Here is a 23,781-nt window from a genome sequence, read left to right on the forward strand (position 1 = left end):
TTTTTTAACACCAAGTCACTTTCAAACTCACTAGAAGCGCATGCGTATGGAACTGCTTGTATAGACCGTAATTACTGATTCCCCATTCTTTTTTCCCTTCGGAATATAAAGAAAAAAGATCCGACTTCTTCTTAATAATAAATAAAATACATCCCAAAACCGTGAACTGAGCGCGTGTTCCCACTCTCCGCCATGTCTACGACGGAGCAACCACTAAAGAAACGTAAACTTTACGAACCACCGCCGCCACCTCAGTCACCGCCTCCTCCTCCTCCGCCGCAACCACCGCCGCAGAGTAGCGTTGCTCCGGCGGCGCTATCTCAGGACGAAATTTTAAGGCGAAGAAGGAACCAAGAAGAGATTCGTAATGTTTATGAGTGTTATAAAAGGATTAAATTCTGCATCTCACATAATAATGATCGTTTTTCGTCTGAACTTGAACAAGCATATCTCTCTCTTATTACTGCCTCAAGAGGTACAGTATTAACGACTCGTTTTTTCTCTCTAATATATATATTGTGAAGTTGAGTGTTTTTATTGAGAGATTTGAAAAGAGTTGATTTGAAAATGCTATTTTTTGTTCAGCTGCTTGTATCTGTTTGTTGTTATTCGAAGGTTAATAGCTAGTAATTTTGTGAGATTGTTTAATTATGTGAATTTAAAGTGTTTTTAGGCGTTTTTGTGTTTCCCCTTCCCTGTATGATTCATGAACCCTAGGTTCTTCTCCCAAGTGTGCTAGTTTGACTGGGTACAAAATTTAAGAAATAAAGGGAGAATTTTGAATTTTGTGGTCTTAAATTAAAGACGTGTATAGTCCTTTAAATCTTGTGATCTTAAACTTGCGATGTAGAATGTTGGAATTGGAAAACTTACTAAATATAAAAATAGACACTCTTTTTGGGACACTTAAATTGGGACGGAGGTCCATATAAAGGAATGGATTTTCAATGCTATTTTTGTTCAGTTGCTTGCTGGAAAGTCAACATAGGAATGAAGTTTATACGGCTTCTTTAATTTGTTTGTTGTTATTCGAAGGATAAGAGCTACTAGTGATTTTGTGAGATTGATCAATTACATGAATTTATAAGTGTTTTTAGGCGTTTCTGGGATTTTCCCCTTCCTTGTATGATTGCGAAGTAGAGCGTTTTAATTGAGATATTTGAAAAGAGTGGATTTTCAATGCTATTTGTGTTCAGTTGCAATAGGAATGAAGTTTATACAGCTCCTTTTATCTGTTTGTTGTTATTTGAAGGATAAGAGCTACTAATAATTTTGTGAGATTGTTTAATTACATTAATTTATAAGTGTTTTTAGGCGTTTCTGTGTTTTTTTCTGTTCCTTGTCTGATTCATGAACCCTGGGTTCTAGAAATTCCAAAGTCAAACAAGCCTATCTTTCTCTCATTAGTGTCTCGAGATGTCAGTATAAAACACGTTTTTTCCCTCTAATATTCTGTGGCTCTTTTCCTTCTAGATTGTCAGATTTTTTTTTTCTCAACTACTAATACTTATTACCCAATACTTGCAAAGGTAAATAGATGGAACCACAATTGAACCTAAACTAATACACAAAGAACTGAAAGCTAAATCTTGATAAGCTCTGGTCCTTTGTAGTTGGCTCTTCTAGAGGCTCAGTTGTTGACTATGCTCATTTGATAGAGTGATTTGAAAGGAGTGGATTTTATTAACAAAACTATTGCTCTGTTTGGTAAAAGATGTTTCATCGCTATAAATGGTAAATAATAGTGTATTATAGCATGCCCATGTAAAAAGCACTTTCTTATATGCCTTTTTAACACCAAGTCTCTTTCAAACTCACTAGAGAGGCGCATGCGTATGGAACTGCTTGTATAGACGGTTATTACTAATTACACAATTTTTTTCTTCGGAATATAAAGAAAGATCCGACTTCTTAATATACATCCAAACACCATGACTGAGCGCGTGTTCCAACTCTCCGCCATGGCTACGACGGAGCTACCATTTAAGAAACGTAAGCTTTACGAACCATCACAACCACAGCCGCCACCTCAGTCACCACCTCCTCTTCCTCCGCAGCAACCACCACCGCAGCAGAGTAGCGATGCTCCGGCGGAGCTATCTCAGGATGAAATTCTAAGAAGGCGAAGGAACCAAGAAGAGATTCGTAATGTTTATGAGTGCTCTAAACGTATTAAATTCTGCATCTCACAGAATAATGATCGTTTTTCGTCTATACTCGAACAAGCATATCTTTCTCTGATTACTGCCTCAAGAGGTATATTTTATGTTTATTTTCCTTTGAGATTGTTAATTTGAGTATTTTCATTAAGAGATTTGAAAGGAGTGGATTTTCAATGCTATTTGTGTTCAGTTGCAATAGGAGTGAAGTTTATACTGCTCCTTTTATCTGTTTGTTGTTATTCGAATGATAAGAGCTACTAGTAATTTTGTGAGATTGATCAATTACATGGATTTAAAGTGTTTTTAGGCGTTTATGATTCATGAACCCTAGGTTCTAGAAATTCTGAACTTGAAAGCCTATCTTTCTCTCATTACTGCCTCAAGAGGTACAGTATTAAGCACATCCTTTTCTCTAATATCCCGTATTTATTTTCCTTCTAGATTGTGAATTTGAGTATTTTCATCAAGGAGTGGATTTTCAATGCTATTTTTGTTCAGTTACTTCCTGGAAAGTCAAAATAGGAATGAAGTTTATTAGAAGGATAAGAGCTACTAATTTTGTGAGATTGATCAATTACATGAATTTAAAGTGTTTTAGGCGTTTCTGTGTTTTTCCCCTTCGTTGTATGATTCATGAACCCTAGGTTTTCTTAAATTAACGCTTTGTCTGGTTGGAGTGAAAAGAGAGAGGTTAAAAGAGTGAAAGTAGATGTAGAGGGTTTGTCAGTATTAAGCCCGTTTTTCTCTAATATCTTGTGGTTCTTTTTTCTTCTAAATTGTGAAGTTGAGTATTTTCATTGAGAGATTTGAAAGTAGTGGATTTTCAATGATCTTTTTGTTCAATAGGAGTGGGAGTTGTTACAGCTCCTTTTATCTATTTGTTGTTATTTGGATAAGAGCTACTAGTAAGTTTTTGAGATTGATCCAATTACATGAATTTAAAGGAATTTAAGGCGTTTCTGGGATTTCCCCTTTACTTGTATGATTTATGAGCCCTAGGTTCTAGAAATTAACGCTTTGTCTGGTTGGACTGAAAAGAGGAGAGGTTGAAAGAGTGGAAGTAGATGTGTTGGGTTTGTTTCTTTTCCATGTCAGACTGGAAGGAAGAATTATATCTCATTTACTTCCTTTTCAACTATAGTAAATTACCTTATATCATGTGGGCTCTGGCCGCGCAGGTTCGAATCCTGTCGACCACACAATTGACATATTTCCTTCTTTAAAAGTAAATTACCTTATTGTAAACATTTTAACAAACCGACAAGAGTGATGCAAGCAAGGGAATAGCTTCTCATAGTTGAAGTGATGTGATGCGTAGAAGAGTGTGCTTTAAGTAACTAATTCTCATGGTTGAAGTGATGCTAAGCAATGTTGTTCAGATCCTCCAAAAAATGCATAATATTTAGAGGACCTGTTGCAGGTGTTATTCAAGTGAGAAGGATTGCTTCTTCAACTATGATTTTAGATTATGGATGCCTTTTACTCATTGAGTAGCAACAGACCTCTTTGCTGTCATCTTCTGTTTTTTAGCCTGCAAGAATCTCCTCCTCCACCTCCTTTGAGCATGGAATTTTTTTATAAACAAAGCTCAAAGATTCGCAAAAGCACTTGTGCCAAAAAGTACATGCGCCTCAGTTCCTTGCATTATTACAGTATACTAAGAAATCTAACATATCCACTGTATTAACATCTTCTAGTCTACACCCTACACCAAAAAGCCAAAAAAGAAATACATCTACGTTTCAATATAAGAATGTTCTCGTATTTTCTTTCAAAATATCTTTGGTTCCTTCTGTTGGAGTGGGTTAGAGTCCCACATTGGTTAGAGAATGAGTTGTTGGTTTTCTTCTATGACTTGAGCAATCCTCCCCCATGAGCTAGCTTTTGAGGTTGAGTTAGGCATAAGGGTCATATCTTCACATAACCAGTAGATTTTATGTTCTCTTAAATCTTCTCACGAACAAAAATGACTTTCAACTTCAATATGATTCGTCCATTCATGGTACACTAGATTTGAGGCAACATGTATAGCAACCTGATTATCACACCAAAGTTTTCCTGGATACAAAGACTTCAAACCAGTCTCAGCTAATAGGTGGTATCTATAGCATTTCGCATGCGGATTGAGCCATAGCTCTATACTCGGATTCTGCGCTTGATTGAGATGCAATATTTTATTAATTACTCCAAGATACCAAATTTCCACCAACAAAGACGCAATATCCAATTGTAGATCTTCTATCAATTCTTGATCCAACCCAATCAACATCTGCAATACACTCAATACGAGTATGTCTGTGATTGCTGTACAATATGTTATGGCCAAGAGCTCCTTTCAAATAGCATAGGATCTGTTCCAAGGCTTCTTAATGTTTGACTGTCGGTGCAGACATGAATTGAATGACAACTAACATTTCGTATCTTTTTGGATCATCAAAGGGTCACTATCATCTTAAGTAAGATGTCCGTTAGAAACCATTGAGATGCTAGCTTAGCTCCCAACTTTTCAGTTTTTGCAAGCAGGTCAACGACATACTTTCTTTGGGACATGAAAATCCCTTTCTTGCTTCTTGCTACTTCTACGCTCAAGAAGTATTTCAGCTGTTATATGAGATCTACTCCCCTGCTATTCTTGCTCAAGTGATGTTAGTGTGCCAGTTGTTCAATGAAATCTGCTGCAGTTCCATTCTTTCTGAAGTGTCACCAATTGTTCTGTGGAACCCACTCGTATTGACCGATTGACTTGTACAGTAGTTGCTGTCCTTATGCTTCTATTTCTATTTTTTGTTCAGTTATCTAGCAGTAATTCGTTTTCGTGCTTTCATGATCTTATTAAATAACTGCATTATAATGAATTGCCATAAACATTCCTGGTAGAACCTATTTGTTGAAAGTATCCCTTTATAGTGCTGAAATATATTGAGTGTTCTATAAAGTTCTAAACTTTATTTTTCATTTATGATTCTGGGTTTTCAGGCTGCACAAGTGTACAACGCCTAGTGGCTGATTTTATTCCTCGATTTGCTTCGTATTGCCCCACTGCCCTTGAAGCTGCAGTAAAAGTTGTTATTAATATGCATAATTGGAAGTTAGCTCTGATTGGTAAAGGAGAAGATACAGACGGTGTTGCATTTGACACTGCTAAGGCATGCATTTTTGGTCTAGCTGATATCTGTCAAAGTGCTGCTGCTGAGGCACCAACATCATCAGTTATTCGAGGAATTTGCACCACCGTCTTTCGTGATGCACTCACCTTCTTAATATCCTGTTTTGAAGGGAGGGATGTTTTCGAGATTGCTGACAAGGAAATTTTTGGTATTCAGGATGCTCATTTGTTCTCTGAGTACCAACAAAAAATTTTAAACAAGGAACAATCGGTACTTCTCAAGCTATCTGAGTTCCGCGTACTTTGTTTCCTCAGAATTTTCTTTACTTGCCCCAAAAATTCAATTGCAACTTGTTTTGAGCTCATCGGCTCTACTGGATCGGAGGAATCTAAGCAGGAAGGATATTACTTACTTCATCAGTTAACTAACAGGCTTGATGATGCTGTTGGTCATCCTAGGAATGCCGGAAATAGTGCAGTGACATCATCAGCGAAGTCCAAAGAAACAAGTAGCAAAAGTAAGGATGTGGATGATGGCCTTGCGACATGTGGCAAACAAGTCTCGGACAATCGCTCTCTTGTTTTGAAGAACTGCTTATTAGGACTGGTATGCTTCTGTATTTAACAATTTCCTTTGTACAGATTAACTAGTTAGTTATTGTTCCTTTTTCCCCCTTATCCAAAAGCGATTTTCTGAGCTTCTGATTGCTGCAGCTTTATAACACAAGTTGTTTCATGAGCAAGACAGTGACATAATGTTTGCTGCTTTGATCCATATTGAGATGCTATCTGGGCTTAAATATTATTGTTCTATTTCCATCAATTGCAGCAGCACAAATAAATGCTGTTTACTTTAGGAATAAGTCTACCGTATGTTGCTGTATGAGTTGATTGTGGAAACAAGAATACAATTAAGCACCCCTTCCATTCCTAAACATTATCAGTTCCCCAACATACCCTTTGTTCATAATTGAAAGTTTGCTTTTTCTTCCTCTCTTCCTATTTAAATTTGAATAGACTGAACTCATTATATGCCTATTTTACCTCTCTTCTCATTCATTTTCATCTTTTCTCCCATATCCTCAAGCCTTAAACTATTATGATACCTGGTTTTTACCCATTTTATCTTTTATGTTAATTTGTAAACAATTATATTTTTCTCATCTATGATGAGCTTAACCTTTTTCTCCTTTATCCGATACTTCTAAGCTGCCTTGGAATTACAGTGACCAGCATAGTGGTCTGCTGAGTTTGTGGTTTTAAAATCTTCAATTTTCCATTCAACTTAACCTGAAAAGAACCTTAACTCCTTAGATTGTGCTTGTCTGATTCAGTTGAGGCGAATCCTTTTCTTATGCATAAGTTGAAACATGGCACTACTTGTTCTGTTTCTGTTATTATTTCAGTACATCTTCTTACCTGTTTCATGTTATTTTCTTTTCTTTTCATCTTAGAAGAATTTTCGTTTCATGTTATCTGGTTATTAGCAAGTGGTTTACTTGTGGAAATCATAGCAAGCAGAAACAGTGCAGATTCAGTATATTGTGCATTTTCTTTTGTTGCAATTAGCCAATTACCTTGTTTCCTAGTTGGGCAGAGCACATGATAGAAACCTAAACTCATGGTTTAGGTCTGGGACTTGCCATATAACCTCGTAAATCATGGTTACCTCCCTAAGTAATTTGTGTTCCTCATGAGGTGGTTCAATTTGAATTCAGTATACGCTCCTCCTTTCCTTAGCTTAAGTCCATAACAAATTTCACTGGGTTGTTGTTGTTGTTGTTGTTGTATACATATTATCTGAATATTTTTTTTCTATTCTCTAAAAGATTTATATATGGCTTTACCTAAATACAGTACAACCACAACTTAGAGATCATTGCTTCATTTTCATCAGGTGCTAAGTATTATTTATAAATAAGTTTTTTCCTTGTTAAATTTTGCCTAAATCATAACAAAGGAGCATTCTTTTTAGGTGAAAGAACTTTTATAATATGAATACATCACTTAATAAAAGAGTGAATTGAGCTCTACATGCAATGTTTCTCATGAATGTTGAAAACTTTGTTAATAGTTCAACAGAAATGAGGGAGGAATATACAAATGAGGGAGGAATATACATACTTAAGCCTTGAGGGCAGTTTTTGTAATTTAATTGTTTAACTAGTGGCGTAGCTTCTCGTTTAAGCTATCCACAAGTGAAAAATTATATATGATGATCATATGTAGATATTCGATCCTTCACTTTTGAGGTCATCTTGGGGAAAATGTTTCTTTTTATGTTTGAACTGTCCTTGAAAATCAATTTCCGTATGGCGATAACTCTGGAGTTTTCCAGAGAGTTAAAACACTTAGTTTCGATATAGTATTTTCCTCTTTCCCGTGTGGAAAGTGATATTCAGTATGATTGATTTATTTGGTTTTTCAAGGCGTTTGGTCAAGATGCGCCGTCCTATTATGATTCATATCTTTGGTCTCTAAAGCTTCTGCTCAAGATGCACTGTCTTTGGATCTCTTTATACAGGCTGTAGAGAAAGATCATTCGCTGAAAAGTTGGATCTGCTCAAGGTTTAAGAAATTAAGTAAATCAGCTTCCTCTCAAGTTGTTTCAGATATTTCCTCAGTTCTTGAAGGAATATTGCAGTCTTTCTTAGATGAAGTGAAGGCAGAAAAACCTCATGATGACGGTGATGAGGATTGTCTGGATACTGCAAAGTATGCTAGTGAGTACTTGGGTCACGAGCTATCTTCTCAAAAAGTAACTCATGAAGTTTCTCGAAGCCCAGCAGCTCCTCTGGGAGCAACTCACCGTTCCAGTATGAATTCGAATACTACTAGTGGTGAGCTTAGGTCTTTAGTTTTTGATTCTAAAGAGCCTGGAGATTCACCGAATACCAGGCCTTCTGTGCCTATGGAGGTCTATAACCAGCAGATTCTTTCTCCTATTGCTAGAACACCGTCAAACTTGAGGAATAGTTCATCTGATGGAGGACACCATGTCATGATGGAGAACCACCAAATTCTTAATGTGGACCGTTCTCTACCAGCCTCAAGATCATCAACTGGAGGCATGAGTTGTTCCATGGAGTCACCTATGCAGCATTTACCTCTGTCTCATTCTTCCACAAATCAAGTGATTTGGTACACGGATGGAGACCCAGCTGCAGCAGACATCTTTCCCGCTTCCAAGCAGCTATGGTTGGGATCTATAGGCCCTGATGCATCTGAAGTTCTTGTCAGACATAAGTTCGAGATGTTTGGTCCACTAAATCATTTTGCATTCTTTGCATTCAAAGGTTTTGCTTTGGTTGAGTACCACAACATTATGGATGCGGTGAGAGCCAGGGAAATCATGCAGGGAAATTCGCTTTGGGGTGCTGGTCTTCGAATAAAATTCTTGGATAGAGGATTAGGTACTAAGGGGGCTATAAATGGTGTTGCTGTTGGTTCTAGTTGCTATATTTATGTTGGAAGTGTTCAGAGCCGCTGGATGAAGGATGATGTCGTGCATGAGCTGAGAAAAGCACTTCAAAGAGGTCCTCGGATGGTTACTGATCTAGGCAGCGAAGGAGCATTGCTGATGGAGTTCAACACACCTGAGGAGGCCACAATTGCCATGAATCATCTGAGGCACTGGCGTAAGGTAAGGAGTGACTGCATTCAGCCCCTAAACTTAGGTCCAGCTAATAGTTCCATGCATACTGAAGGTATTAGACCTAGCTCTGCCTCTGTTTATGTTGGTGCCGGAAGCAATTTTTGTGCCAATAGTACTGTTGGGCCATCTCACTTCCAGAATGTGCTTGAGAACCATTCTGACAGTCATGTTCCAAGAATGTCACGTCTATCTTCTTTGCTTTCACAGTTAAGCACCAAATATAGTGTCAAATATGATCCTGGCTATAAGAGTCATCATGTGTCAGGGAATTGTGAAACTGGATTCCTGGGAGGAGATACAATGCAGACAAATATCCTACGTATTAGCATTCCAAATGGTAGCTCCTTGTTTATCACAGAAGATGAGCTTTTGGCTATTTGTAATCTTGCCATTGACAACAAAGGTTCCATCATCAGGTTAATGAGAGAAAGTATGCCTATGGGTTCTTGTTGGCTAGTTGAATGCAGCAGCATGGATTCTGCTAATACTCTCGTGAAGACCCTTCGTGATTGTCCTGGGTTATTCTTCCAGATAGAATTCAGGTATGTAATAATCCCACCTTACCACCCCCCCCCCCCCCCCCCCCAACCAACACACACACACACACAAAAGAAAATCTTTTAAAAAAAAAGAAGAGAGGAGAGTGTCAGGTTCTAATTCACTCGGCACTAATATATTTAGATTACTTCTTTGTTCTAGTCAGATATGCTATTTGATAGTTAGTTTACTGTAGTTTAAAGCTACAATATTTCTGTACTTCTCAGGTCTGTCTCACTCAGATAGGGAACAAGTCCTCTTGTTTCTGGATGATCTTGTTCTGTTAAGTATTTTTTTTTTCATATTTTTGGTGCAAACAGAATTTACTGGGGGGTGTGGGAGATTTGATAGATTTTATAGGCAAATTGTAACGATATATCTGACTAGTTTTAGACTAGCTTTTGATAGCTTCCTTATGGCTCTTTTTATGAGCCTGTAATTACCCCTTCAGCACTCTTCGGTTGCTGCTTTTGGATATGTATACAAGTTGTCACCTTTATCCAAAAAAGAAAAAAAAAGTATTTTTATAGTCATCAAAAACTTCGTTTTGAATTTCCTTATATTTAATATATGATTCACCACATAACTAGAGTGTTGGAGTATGATGACATATATTATGTAACATACTTTTTTGGATAGCAACCAAAATTTATTGAATACCTCCAACTCTGCCCGTGAGGGGACGTATTGAAGTCTTAAAAAAGTAAATAAAAGTGGGCTCTCTCTAACTGTATAAGCTTTTAGATGAGATGATGTGTATTTAAAAGTAAATGGAGGAAACAACAACAAATAGCATCTTATTCAACACCTGAAGTGTTATTAAGATAAACCAAGGGCACTGATTTTTCGACTCACTCCAACAATAGAACTCCTCTTTTGGCCTTTGCAGCAACCCTCCATTTAATTTAGCTGAAGGAGCATTTACTGGCCAAAACTACTACTTACATACTTCTTCCATTCCTTGTGACAGCGCTTCTCGCTTCTTTCCTTAGCTGCATTCTCCAAATCTTTTTACCTATCACTTGAATGTGATCATCTCTATTCATAGCTCTTTGCACGCATTTCTTCCTTCCCCTTCTACTTCTGTTACATGTTCAATTTTCCCCCCTTACCCGTTCACACTCTACCCTTCACAATCTTTCACTTTACTATGAATTGGGGATGGCTGGTGGAATGGCACTTTTAAGGAGTAAATGGGAGATGCCCATGACAGGAGAGGAGGGGTTGGATATTAGGGGATGATGTAAGAGATGAAGGCAATATATTAAGTATCGCATTTCGATTGAGGTCCATGTACTAGGAGATGTCAGCAGCAATTTCACATGTTGAATATTGCATGAATAAAATGATGGAAATAGCTTAAAAATGTGAATAGAGTGCAACACCGAGGTTCGATTCATAAGTTTAATATAGACTTTAGCCTTACCTATTAAAACAAAAAATTACTTTAACTGTTCAATTTGTAACACTCACTTGTTCTCTTTTGGTCCTGTATACCTAAAAAGCTTCACATTATATTTAAAGCTTTTGAATGTCTTACACCATGATCTGAGCTTAACTATTGAGCTTCTCCTTCCCTTGTTCTAACAGTCACCCTGGGCAGCATCATATTCCTGTTCCTGTAAAAAAAGAAGGTAGTATTCTGGAGCTGACATCACCCAGACTGAATCCAGAACAAGGTAGCATGGCTCATGCTGGATATGCACTTCAGTCAAACTGGACACATATAGCAAGCAGAGGTATGGCTGAAGTTGGTTCTGGAAAAACTGATATGATGGTTCTAGTTCCATCACCGAGAGGTACTTCTTCATTACTCATAGTTGTGTTCTTTCCAATAGTAGTTTGATGCTCATTGTCATATTGTTCTCCTGATGATATCTGCAGGTAATCATAAATTCACTGGTGCTGTTAATGACATGTGGATGCACAGGAAATCTGAAGCAGAGATACATCCTAGACCGGGAATTGTTGCCTGCAATGCTGCACCTCCTCAAGCACCTCCTAGACCACTACAGCCTATTCAAGGACCTCCTAGTGTGCCACCGCCTGTTCTAGCACTTCCTCCTGCAGCAGCACAGCCAATTCAAGGACCTCCTATTGCACCACCACAGCAAGCACAACCCCCGCCCTTTGTGCGCCCAATGTACTTCCCTCTAAGTGGGTGGGATTCACGTGGTTTGAACCATAACTTGCCCCTAAATCCAATTCCATCTGGTGCACTGCCTACTAATCTTCATCATTGTTCAGTTGCACCACCATTTGTACCTGCTTCTGTGACTCCAATGTCTCAGATACAAGGCACCTCCATGCCGCCATTTGATCATATGTATCCTGTGCCTGTTGCTAGACCACCAGTGACGTCTTTACCGCCACAACCACCACCCCAGCTTGACTCATTACCCCTGTTACCTCCACCTGTGTTGCAGCCTCCATTACCTTCATCCCCACCCCCACTACCTTACCCTGATCCACCTAATAATCCTCCTCCACCTAGTTCCCCGCCTCCTCCCCCACCTCCATTAGCTGAATCTTCAAATTCAGAAAGTTCTAAACAATATTTGCAGTGTCAGTGGCAGGGATCCTTAAGTAAAAGTGGGGTTCATTACTGCACGATTTATGCACAAAGAGTAGAGTCGGATTCTTGCAGGTATCCAAATGCCAGCGCTGAGCCTACGGAGTAAGGACTTCTTTCATCCTTTGATGTTTTAACACTTGATTTTTAAATATTCTGTTTTTAAAATTGGAAACCTATGCAGATGGCCTGCGAAGTTGGATATGACCAAACGCACTGATTTTCGGCATGTCAAATCAACATTTTGTAGTACGCCACCCCATAAAGTGAGTCCTTGGAACATTACAAGGAAAATTATGCATGGCACCTTTTGATAATTGCTGCTGTCATCTCTATCATATAATGTTAGGCTTGTTCATGTATCTGTGCCATTTCTTGCTCATTTCTTTAAGAGATTGAAATGATCCTTTACCTATTATAACATTCTACATTGTTTTTCAAATTAATGTGATACAGAAAGAGATATGCTGGCTGCTACCTTCTTCTCCAGTGGACCATAAGGGCGTAAGTTAATCATGCTCTCCTTTCAGTTTCCATTACAATTGAATGGAGTCATGATGTATGCTATAGATAGTAGATGGAAAGATGCCTGTGTATCTTCCAGATTTACTTGGTATATACCTTATTTTGTCTGTGTATCATCACCTAAAATAGGAACTAGATAAGAGTTGCCAATGAAAATCATTTCAGAGAGAGGATTCAGATATAGGAATTTGTGTTCTTTTTTTTTTTTTTTCCTCCAGCTGTTTGCTAAAATAATTAGTTCAGTATCTTAACTTTCCCACTAGGTCTATCCATGACTTGCAATATGTGTTCAGATATGGACCTTAAGGAGATCTTTTCTCCATTTACTTCATACTTTTCAGTGTACTATTTTTTGCATTGACTACTTACATATTATAACTGGAGCTGGTTTAGAGGACTAAAATGTCATAAATTGCTTTGCAGTTTCAAGATTTTATATCATACTTGAAGCAAAGGGAATGTGCTGGTGTAATTAAAATCCCAGCGGTAAAATCAATGTGGGCAAGGCTTCTCTTCATCCTTCCGCAGTCATCTGATACCTGCTCTATGCTCTCAGTTGCGCCTAATCCTTCTCTTTGTCTAGTTGGTTTGGTGGTGCCTAAAGAGACAAACTTAGAATGGGTATGATGTTAGCCTATGTCGGCAATATGGCATTTGGGAAAAAAGGTTGGGCATGCTGCTAATTGCCTAATGCTGCTGCTCGCCAGGTTTTCTTCCGTTTTTTTGACTATGATGTATCATAAAGGCATCTGCCAAGAGCTTTGGTGAATGTTGCATGGATCGTAAAGATATTCATGACGCACAGCCAGCGCTGATTGGCAGTTGCAGCAAGGTGTGATGAACCGGCGGTAATTTGCTCACAAGCATCAAATTCGATATATATTATTGGGCAATAGATCATCTTCTCATTGTGCTGCATTGCTGTCACCTGTTGTGATGTCATCTAGTGTGAGATAGTTACTGGGAAGTTAACGCTATTTTATTCAACTTTGTAGGTAGCTCAGAAGATCATATTATTGATATTGCAACAAGATGGAGTTGTCAACTCGATGTTAAGTTACATTGTAGAAGTCTTCTGTACTTAGAATCCGCTAAGCCTTTTCGTTTTGTTTCTTTCTTTTCTCCATTGGTAGTGGAGGGATATCTTGTGATGTCCATGTAAGGGGTGTAGAAGATGGTTGTATGTGAGGTTTAAAAAAAAAAAATAAAAAAAAAATTAGCTGCACAGTCGTTAACTATTTGGTGCAGACTTCGGTAGGGATGGACTGCTGGTATGCAACTCTTGCTTATAAGACCTTTTATATCTTTCGTAAATGTGAGTACTGTTAATGGGGTACCAAGATTTTTTCTAGTTCCATAAGACGTATGTTCCGTTATTGCTCTTTGAGTTCAGACTAGATAAAATCTAAGTGTGTAACTATAATTTGATGAAGAAAACGAAAATCAGATCAAAAGGAAATTCGACTCTGTCAAACAGTTCTCTCACTTTGTGTTAAAATTTTGATCGAGTTGGCTCTTTCCCGACACACTCTTCCACTCCTGTTTGCATTACTTCAATTCAACTCTATGCTCGTTCCGCTTTACTAGTGAAGATAAAGAGAAAAGAGAAACCTTATAAAAACTATAAATTGAATAAGCATTTCTTTTATCATCAATATATAAAATGCTACAATATTATCATGAAATTTTAGTTAATTTAAATCATAAAACGCATAGGTAGGGTATCAGATTAATGTAAGGGAAGCCAAAACAAAAGGCAAGGATAGACTTGAAACAAAATATGCTATCCTTAATAAGCGTTAGAACATAAATAATGTGATATTTGACAAAAAAATAAAAAGGTATTTGAAAATTGAAGTCGTGTTTGACGTGAAAAGATTCACTCGAAAAATTAGTTAGAAATCATTTGTATGATTATAAAATATCTCATTAAAAAATAAAAGTTTAAAGTTAAATTACTATTTTTTTTTCAATTTATGTGGTACAGTTCTAATTTTGAAAATGCAACAGTTTAATTTTGATCGTGAATTCTTGTATGAAATCTTTAAGTTTTTAAAAAAATATAATTTACATAGTTAAAAACTATATATAAAATACTATAAATCACAATAATTAAAGATTTAAAATGTTTTAAAAAAATAAGGTCACTGTCAACGAAAAATTTATTTGAATCCCCAAATCCGAAAGAATACTGAAAGGACCTTTAGTAGACGCTTTTTTTTTTTTGGGGGAATGAGTAAAAAGCCAAGAGCGTGGAGTAGTTACTAGTAAGGCTAATTTCTTGAAGTAGGGGGCAGCCAAGCAATTCCTTTCAATATTTTGTCGCTCCAATCCACTTCGCCACTGAAATTAAAAAAAAAACTCTGATCGCCTCTGTAATATATCCCTTCACTTTCCTCAGGCAAAGTCAATACACTTTTGAATATCTAAAATCACAGCTGAGTAAACATGTCAAATCGCTATAGTAACCAGAACAGAAACGAAAAACCTCAAAAGAAATTCATTCCAAAGAATCAAACACACAATTCTCAAACCCTAGCAAATTCCTATAGACAAACACTTCCTAACAAGCCCAATACAAGTTCCAGTAACGCCGGTAGGGTTAGGATGGGAACCACTGGCGCGTGGGTTTCCGCGAGTGGGAATTTCGTGAATTATTTGCCACAGGATGAAGCTGTAGCAGCTGGACTTGGAGCAGATGAGGGTGCATTGGATCCAGTGGAATCGCAGCGCGTGGTTGATGTTTTAAACAGGGAGTTGTGTAGGTTACTTAAGATGAATGCAAGAGATTTCTGGAAAGAAGGTAATAATAGTTTTTTAGGAAATTTACGGTCTATGTCTATTTTTTGAAAATATTTACGCCACGTAGCCTATTGTTACTTGATTTAACCCATATATGTGTATAAACATCTTTTATACACTTTATTATAAGATATATTATGTGTAATGCTTTCCCCTCAGGTATAATGTTGTACAATATTGTATATTGGGCTATGTGGCGTAATATTTTATGTTGGGCTGTATAGTTTTGAAAATTTTCCAATTTTGCTTCTTGTGGTTTGTTTTTATGATTTTCAGTTGAATTATAGTTATGATTTGTATTGTTTGATTAGTGTGTAATGATTGGATTTGAATAAATTTGCATCAAGTTTAAGGAATGAAGGTTGCTAATGCTAGACTTGTTATTTTTTCTGTATTGAAGAAAAATGAATGATTAATGATGTTTGAAAATTTATGCATATCGGCATTTGGAAAAGAGATTCAATAAGAAATCTAATTTTTCTTTATATACAATAAATTTGTACTACTTATGGTTTTGTTTGATGATTTTCACTTGAATTCTTAATTATGATATGTACAACAACAACAACATGCCCGGTATAATCCCACCAGGTGGGGTCTGGGGAGGGTAGAGTGTACGCAGACCTTACCTCAACCTCGGACCTTAATTATGATATGTATGATTTGATTAATGTGTAGCGATCGGAGTTGAATAAATTTGCATTAAGTTTAAGGAATGAAGGTTGCTAATGTCAGCCTTCTTATTTTTGTGTGTTAAAGAATAAATGATTGATGATATTTGAAGCTTTATGCTCGTCTGCATTTGGAAAAGAGATGCAATAAGCAATATGTAGTGAAGCAAACTTCTTATACAGCATCAGGAGCAACCAGTAAAAGCATGCCGAGTAAAATACAAAAGGCCAATTATAAGATGATTACAATTAAACAGGATGTTTATGCTGTTCGTTATTCCACTTTAGCTGCAGAAGACATGAAAGCCATATCCCACAATTAACGTGTAGAGACCAAAATGCCAGGCCAGGGTGCAAGAGAATCTTCAATCGGTGCTTATAGAAAAAAATAAAAAGAAAATAAGAATCTTCAACCATTGTGCATAATCCTTGAATCAGCAGCGAGGAGAAATATTTCATTTGTCTTGCATCAGGATACCTTTTTTTTTTTTTTTTTTTTGGCTGGGGGTAACTAAGTGATACGTTTGATATGCTTAAAACCGACACCCAAAGAAGGTAATAAGTTTGGACTTTTGCTGCTTATGTATTACTTAACAACTTGGTCAGTGACGCAATGCGTAGGAAAGCGTCCAAGTTTATGTGAGCTTTAAGCAAATTAAAGCACCTGCTTTAGTAAATTAATGTTTGGAGGGTTTTAGAAAATAGACAATATAACTATAAGCACAGACAAAAATATATAACAAAGAGTTAAAAAACAGCAATTGTGTATCTTCCTTCACTCTTTTCTTGAAACCCTTTTACGGGAGATGCTTAGATTTTCCAAATTAAGGAGCCAGGGTTATAGTTAGGCATGCTACCTTGCTGGCCATGTCAGTGCCATATGATTTTTACCTGATATACTATAAAGCATAAATTAGTATGTTCATCGTTTTTAATTTAGAGTATTTGCCTAGTGCCCTTTTTGGGCATACTTTTGATCGTGTAATCATTGCCCAATGCTCCTTATAAGATTAGGAAGTCTTGATCAAATTCATTCATGTTAAAGCAGTTGATATCTTTTTGTCTTTTCTTTATTGTGTGTTGTGGTGTTGGGGGATTGGGTTTTGGGGGGGGGGGGGGGGTGGGTGTGATAGGTTTGAATTGTTTGTTGGTTTTTATATTGTGTTACCGTACATTTTTACCCACCTATCCTAATTTCTGTGTCTACCAGTGGCCAGCGACAGTTCCCTTCATTCTTTTCTTGAAAGCTTTCTGAAGTTCAGGAGTAGGTGGTTTGATTTTCCATATCGAGGAGCCAGGGGTATAGTTGCTGGGGTCGTTGTTGGGGAGTTCGAGCTCTGCCGGCGTATCTTTATGGTCTTATATCGCATGTGAGTCACTTCATTTCCAAAGCATTTGATGCATCAAGTTGTATCCGCTATGCTGTGCCTTCTGATCTAAGCAACTCTTATATGTAAATTAAATTTTAGATCGTCAAATCGGGACCCTGGAGCTAAGACTGCTGATAGTCTTAGTCAGAAAGATCACGAAGGTGTGTGCCCCTGACTCATTGCAAATATTATTTCTGACCCTTGTAGACTTCAAATTTGATAAGTGATTGGAATTGTATTGAGGAGGTCAAATTTCAAAAGTTCTATTCAGTTGCAGCACGGGCGTGTATTTTTGTAATGAACTTTGTACAAGTAAGATGTTTTATGCACTGCCTTCCCTTATAGTATGCCTAGTCTCATCACAATCATGAGCAGGAAGATCATGAAGTCAGAACATGGCAATACTACCTTTGAAGTCTCAGGAACATGTATGATGTATCTGATTCTAGCTCCCTCTAAAGCAACATTCCAGACCCATTTTTATGGTTTAATTTGAACATTATCATTTCTAGGATATCAATGTCCAATTCTAATCATATAGCGCTAGAGGATTACATTTTGCAACTCCAATGTCTTGCCTTTTCTGATTTGTTGTCAACCATTTCTGTATTTTAGAAATCAAAGTTAATCAAAACTTGCCATTTTCACTAGCAGTGGTTGTTGTTCCTGCAAGGCCATCAAATCAATATGCAATGTAAAGGCCTGAAGATATATATCTTTTTCTAATTGCCCTTAGAAATTATATTCGAGTGCACAATGTTCACTAATTGCACTTGTAGCCCTTTTGCAGGAAAAGAAGTTGCTTGATTTACCAAAGTTGTTAGACATATGTGCCATATATGGTCATGAAAACGAAGATCTGACAAGAATATTGGTATTATTAACTGAACTGGCTTGTCCATGAACTATTGATGATGTGGTTTATTGTTATTTTGTTTCAGTTTCATCTTGTTTCATGAGACACAAATCTGACCTATTATTCTGCTTCTTGTGGAAGGGGAGAAATAGTGTTTCACTTCTGAACCCTTCCCTTTCTTTGGATCCTTCTGCTTCCTCCCTATCATCACTAAAATTTAGAACTAAAAAGGATAAGAACTATAGATGATATCACATGCAAATTGATCGCAAGGACTAAAGTTCAACTTCAGAAGTTTCATCAGCAAATTATGCTGACTTCCAATTTCAACATTTCAGGCACGCTCTGTAATATATAAACATCTGAGGAAATAACTTTCATAGTTTTTTTCTTGTCTTCTATAGTGGTTCGTATAATTGAAGGGGATTTGGGGAAACTAACACAGTATCAAACCTCTTCACCAAGAAGTCAAGAACTGGTAATATATGAAGAGAAAATCTAGAAACTGTCCATGTAATTATGTAAAACTCTCTGCTTACATGCTTTTACAAGTAAAACTCCTATCTATGAGTTTGTTTACCCTGGCGTATTCAAATATTAAGAACTTTTGGTACTTTTTATTCTTATTATTGTTTTTATTTTATATACTATTGGTCAGAGATGAAGTTTTGGTTAGTGAGGATTCATATAGCCGACTCCAGCTTGTTTACGATTAAGGTGTAGTTGTTGTTGGATGCGTTTACCAGTGTTAGGTATGGAATCACATATCAGTGGTGCACATGCTTTGCATGACTATCTATTGAAGGATGGATTAAAAATACCTGGATGGAGTTTAAACTTTGATAGTTAGATAGACACTATTTGGTGATCTTCTGCATACCTCTGATGAAATCTTTCCTAGTGGATTAGGTGTCAAGACCATTTTAATTAAAATTGCGGACACATTGGGGTTCATGACTTAGCCTCCTGACCCAAGAAGAGTTGTAGTAGAGAGTTTAAAGCACCGCCCACTAGAAAATTCATTTTTTTTTCTTCGGTTAAATATCAAGCGCACAGCCCATTGCATCATGGTGCCTATTCATTTAGGCCTCAAATCTGACAATTGCTCTGTAGTCGTGCTGCAAATAGGGTCTCTTTGGTCTCTTGTCACCAAATTTTACTACAAGAAACAAGTGTGCTAAAAGAAACTGTATTCAGAAGATCAAAAAGGATAGTTTACTTTTGTTATATCTTTTATGTAAAAAGGATTTGAATGGTGATTCTGAATAAGTCATAGATTTGATAGGACCCCTCTAATATTAGAAGGGAGTGAATCTGAATAAGTCATAGATTTGACAGAATCCCTCTAAGATTAGAAGGGATATATTTTTGCTTTTGATTTGTAAATACTTCGACAGCACCTCCTTGGTGCTATGTTAATAATACAGTTACCCTTTCTCAAACAAGAACAAAAAAAAAAAAAACTGTGTGGGAAACAGTATTTCTTTGCCTTCTACATACATTTTGATAAGCCAGTGCTTCCTAATTCTGTGTTGTGTTTCCTTCTCCTGCTTCATCCAATTTGTGTGTCTTTCTTCTTTTCATCAAACAGTATTCAGTCCCTGCTGCTGACTCCTGGCTGTATATATGTGTTCAGGTCGTTAATGCCATAAAGTCACAGCCATGGATCCATGATGATCTTTCATCTGTTATTACGCACTTTCTTAGCATCGTGCAGACTATGTATCAGAGGTGTAGCTCATCGTTGGAGGTATTCTTTCTTCAATGGACAGTACTCTTAATTTGGTCCTGCTTTGCATGTTCTTGTACTTCCATTGCAAGAGCGGTTTCTAATTGTACGTATCTCACATGCTTTTTTATAGAGTACCAACTTAATTTGTTAACTAGAAAGCTTGCATCTCACTATTTGTCCCGAAGGCATGAGTATATAAGTTCAAGGTTTTCCTTGTTGTTTCAAGCTACATCTCACATCTCAGTGACAGATTGAAAGATTGCAGTACCCACATACTTGGCATTTAAATCTCAGCAATTTGCCATCTTCATTAGTTTTATAGCGCCAAAATAATGTCTCTACCAATTTTGTAACTAATAAATAGATCGACAGATTGCTTATGTGTTGTCTTTGGATGTTTAAGTGGTGTGCTTCTGTAGAGAAACGATAAATGCAGTTGTTTTGCTTTGTATATGTGTTCCATTTATGACCACGGTTCTAGTTTTATGAACATCTTGAGCCAATCTAGATGTAAGTTGATACACATACTGTTAAATGTGGGTTTTCCATAAGGATGCTTGTGATAGCAAAAAAGATCTTGCAAAGGGTTATCCCAAGTTATACAGGACTAACTATTGCATGGCTGCAGGTTTTATTTTCCTCCGGTCACTTGCAAGATTATGGGCATAGTCGGCTTCAAACAGACTATCTAGAGGTGAGTTTATTTCCTGATGAGCAGTAAGATAGTTCACGTATATGTGTATTTATCTATGTGTGGTTTCTTTTGTTTGAACAAGGGTACTCTGGAGAGAATAACATTTTAACTTTTGTACAAATGAGAATACTCCTTCACACCGGAGACCACCGAATTTTGAGATTGCACCATGCTTTTTTGGGGGGATATCCACCAAAAACTTTTGTTTCATTTAATGATAAGCTTCACTATGTGGCTGCCTATAATTAATTTGAGCTCTCCATTGTCTGGCGTTTTCCTTCAACTTTCTTGTTAGTTGTGTGCCTGGAATTTGTTATTTTTTATTGCACGAGGTGTCATACTTACACCTGCAGGTGATGGACTTTTTAAATGATGCTGTGGTATCTATGGATGCGTTTGTCAATGCGTATAAGCAAGCATCCATCTACTTCTGCTGTCCTGTTGAAATGAGGTACTGACTTTTTGGTTGACTTCTGTTGTATCAGTATTGTATAATGTGTATATACTACCAATGAATGGCTAGTTTGATGGGCCTAGAATCTCAATGTCTTGCTCCAGAATGCAGAACTCCTTACATAGCAGAGTATCGTTAACTTCTCTTCTTGTACCTTGTCTCTGATGATTTGCAATTTATTTGTTATCTTTCATGCTTTACATGCTTAAACCTTGTGAGTTTGCTCTTTCATTTTTGTCAATTGGGGAATTTTATTCTCATTATAAAGAGCTTGTCCTAATTTGAGAAAGGCACAACAAAGTTCATATTCATTAGCTTCTTTTGTCTATGCAGTCATGGGAATGAGGAGGTGCTTACTGCCCTTGCAAGATTACATGATTCATTGCTGCCTTCTTTGCGGCGGGGTTTCCACATTATTTTAACGTCCGGATATAAAGGTTTGACGGAATCTTCGAATGAAATGCGCTCGCATGTTTTTGTCAGTCTCAAAATGTTATCCACAAGGATAGTAAATTTTGGTTGGAAGCTGCTGAACTTGTGCTATCTAAGTGATGAGGCTTTTGTTGAAAGTTCTCCACTTCCTGCTACCATGAAGATGTTCCCTACCAATGTGGAGGATCCTGCTATAAGAGCAGATATATTAGTGCAGTCGGTGAGGGATATAATTGGAGATTACTCACAGGCTCTAGAGGGACATAGCAAAGGCACATTTCTCCAAATCATTGACAAAAATCACAACCTAATGGGCAGAATTGAGTTACTACGTAATACAGGTAATTAGCTGAAAATGATGCTTAGACTTGTTGCTCAAATTTAAGGTGGTTCCTAGATCTTGGTATTTTATTAACTCCGATTTAAAGCATGCATAGAAGAAAGAAAATGGAACATATGACTCTTTTTGGAGTGTGAATAACTTTTTCTGTGATTGAAGCTTTAGCAGAAATTTGCTACATTTGTTTTCTCTCTTTATGTGGCTTGTAAATATTTTAGTTAAGAAACTTGAGTTTCTCTTCTTTCTTTAATCTTTTTGAGAAACTTGAATCCATCTTCTTTCTTCCTCGGCTTAAGAATTAGTCCATCATACACAATGAGCAGGTATATATTACTCCTGTCTGATGTCTCATGTCTCTGCTTATTCTTCATTGTACTCATGCATGTTCGTGGTTTTAAGATGGCATCCGAACTGATTTTGTCTCATGCAGGGTGGATATCAATGGATGATGATCAATTCAAGTTTCTGTCGGGGATCACAATACACCCAGTAGAAGATAATATTGGAAGGGCAGCCCATCCGGCAACCTCCCAAAAAGACAACCTACCACAGGTTGATGAAGACACTGCTATTATGGAGTCGAAAATAAGTCAGATAAGGGACCTCTTCCCTGATTATGGGAAAGGCTTCTTAGGTGCTTGTCTCGAAGTATATAACCAGAATCCTGAAGAGGTCATTCAGAGGATTCTTGAGGGTACCCTTCATGAGGACTTGCAGTCTTTGGACATCTCCTTGGAGAAAATACCACAACCCAAGTCTGTTGTTCCATCCATGACCAGAAATGACAAGGGTAAAGGGAAACTAGTGGAATCTGCGGCAATACCCCCGAGAAACATCGCTCCTGCAGCATCACCTTACAAAGCTGTAGGCTCTTCTAATTCATCTACAGCTTCAGCTGGAAGGTTTATCAGGAAAACAACCACTGAAGATCCTGCTTCCTTGACACTTGACTCTAGAGATGCGAAGGATTTGGCAAAAACCCTTGCACTTTCATCACAGCTTGAGTACGAAGATGAGTATGACGACTCATTTGATGACCTAGGTCTAAGTATTGGTGATTCAGCATTTGAGGAAACTGAGAACCTCCAAGACAAGTCAAACTTCAGCCGTGGGAGAAATTCTGAAGCTGATAACAGTAGCTCAGCGTCCAACGCTTCTAAGTGGGGATCACGGAAGAAGCCACAGTTTTATGTCAAAGACGGAAAGAACTACAGTTACAAAGTTGAGGGTTCTGTTGCAGTGGCTAATTTCAATGAAGCTTCTTTAGTAAATCAAGTTCAGAAGGAGTCGATCCACGGGTTGGGACGGGGTGGTAATCTTCCTTTGGGTGCAGTTAAACGGTGGACCGAGTCAAATGAGGAGAAAGACGACGAGCCGGAAGCCAATGAGATGGGTGGAAGGGGGGGAGGTCGAGGGTTCTTCAGAGGAGGGAGAGGTGGGAGAAAAGGAGGGGGTAGATCAAATAATTACAGAAAGGACCAAGCCATGAAAAAACACTTCTCAGGTTTGACAGGCCATTGATATCGAAGCTTTCTTTACCTTTAGTATGTATACAAATGTTGATAAGCCTCCAGCAAAAATACATTGCCTCTTAGCTACCTTACAGAGTTTTCAGCTGACTGTATAGGCGATTCCCTGTGGGAAGAAATTTCAGTTGGATTTTGTTTTCATTGACCATACTATATATATACCATGGCTCGTAGTTTCTTTGGATTCCCGATGTAATAAAAATGCTTATCAAATGTTAACCACCACAGATTTTTATGAAATGAGGATTTAATATGAATGATTATGTAAACTATGGTAAATTAAGGACTGAAATGAAAAATATGTAAATCCAGTCAAGAAGACACCAAATTTTTATGATTGCATT

The 23,781-nt window shown here is 37.4% G+C and overlaps 1 protein-coding gene across 1 annotated transcript; it reads left to right on the forward strand.

The window, feature by feature from the left end:
* The first annotated feature begins 26 nt into the window (after positions 1-26).
* Positions 27-23,621, forward strand: LOC132033467 (uncharacterized). Its single transcript, XM_059423447.1, is given in 17 exon segments — positions 27-475; positions 5,139-5,875; positions 7,793-9,465; positions 11,051-11,259; positions 11,345-12,137; positions 12,217-12,298; positions 12,489-12,536; positions 12,981-13,185; positions 14,959-15,360; positions 17,241-17,400; positions 17,500-17,561; positions 18,180-18,274; positions 19,893-20,006; positions 20,617-20,682; positions 21,036-21,133; positions 21,470-21,909; positions 22,339-23,621. Coding segments are annotated over 17 exon segments (6,558 nt in total). The 5' UTR covers positions 27-192; the 3' UTR covers positions 23,430-23,621.
* Positions 23,622-23,781: the final 160 nt, after the last annotated feature.

This window comes from Lycium ferocissimum, chromosome 10, assembly GCF_029784015.1.
Source record: "Lycium ferocissimum isolate CSIRO_LF1 chromosome 10, AGI_CSIRO_Lferr_CH_V1, whole genome shotgun sequence".
Taxonomy (NCBI): domain Eukaryota; kingdom Viridiplantae; phylum Streptophyta; class Magnoliopsida; order Solanales; family Solanaceae; genus Lycium; species Lycium ferocissimum.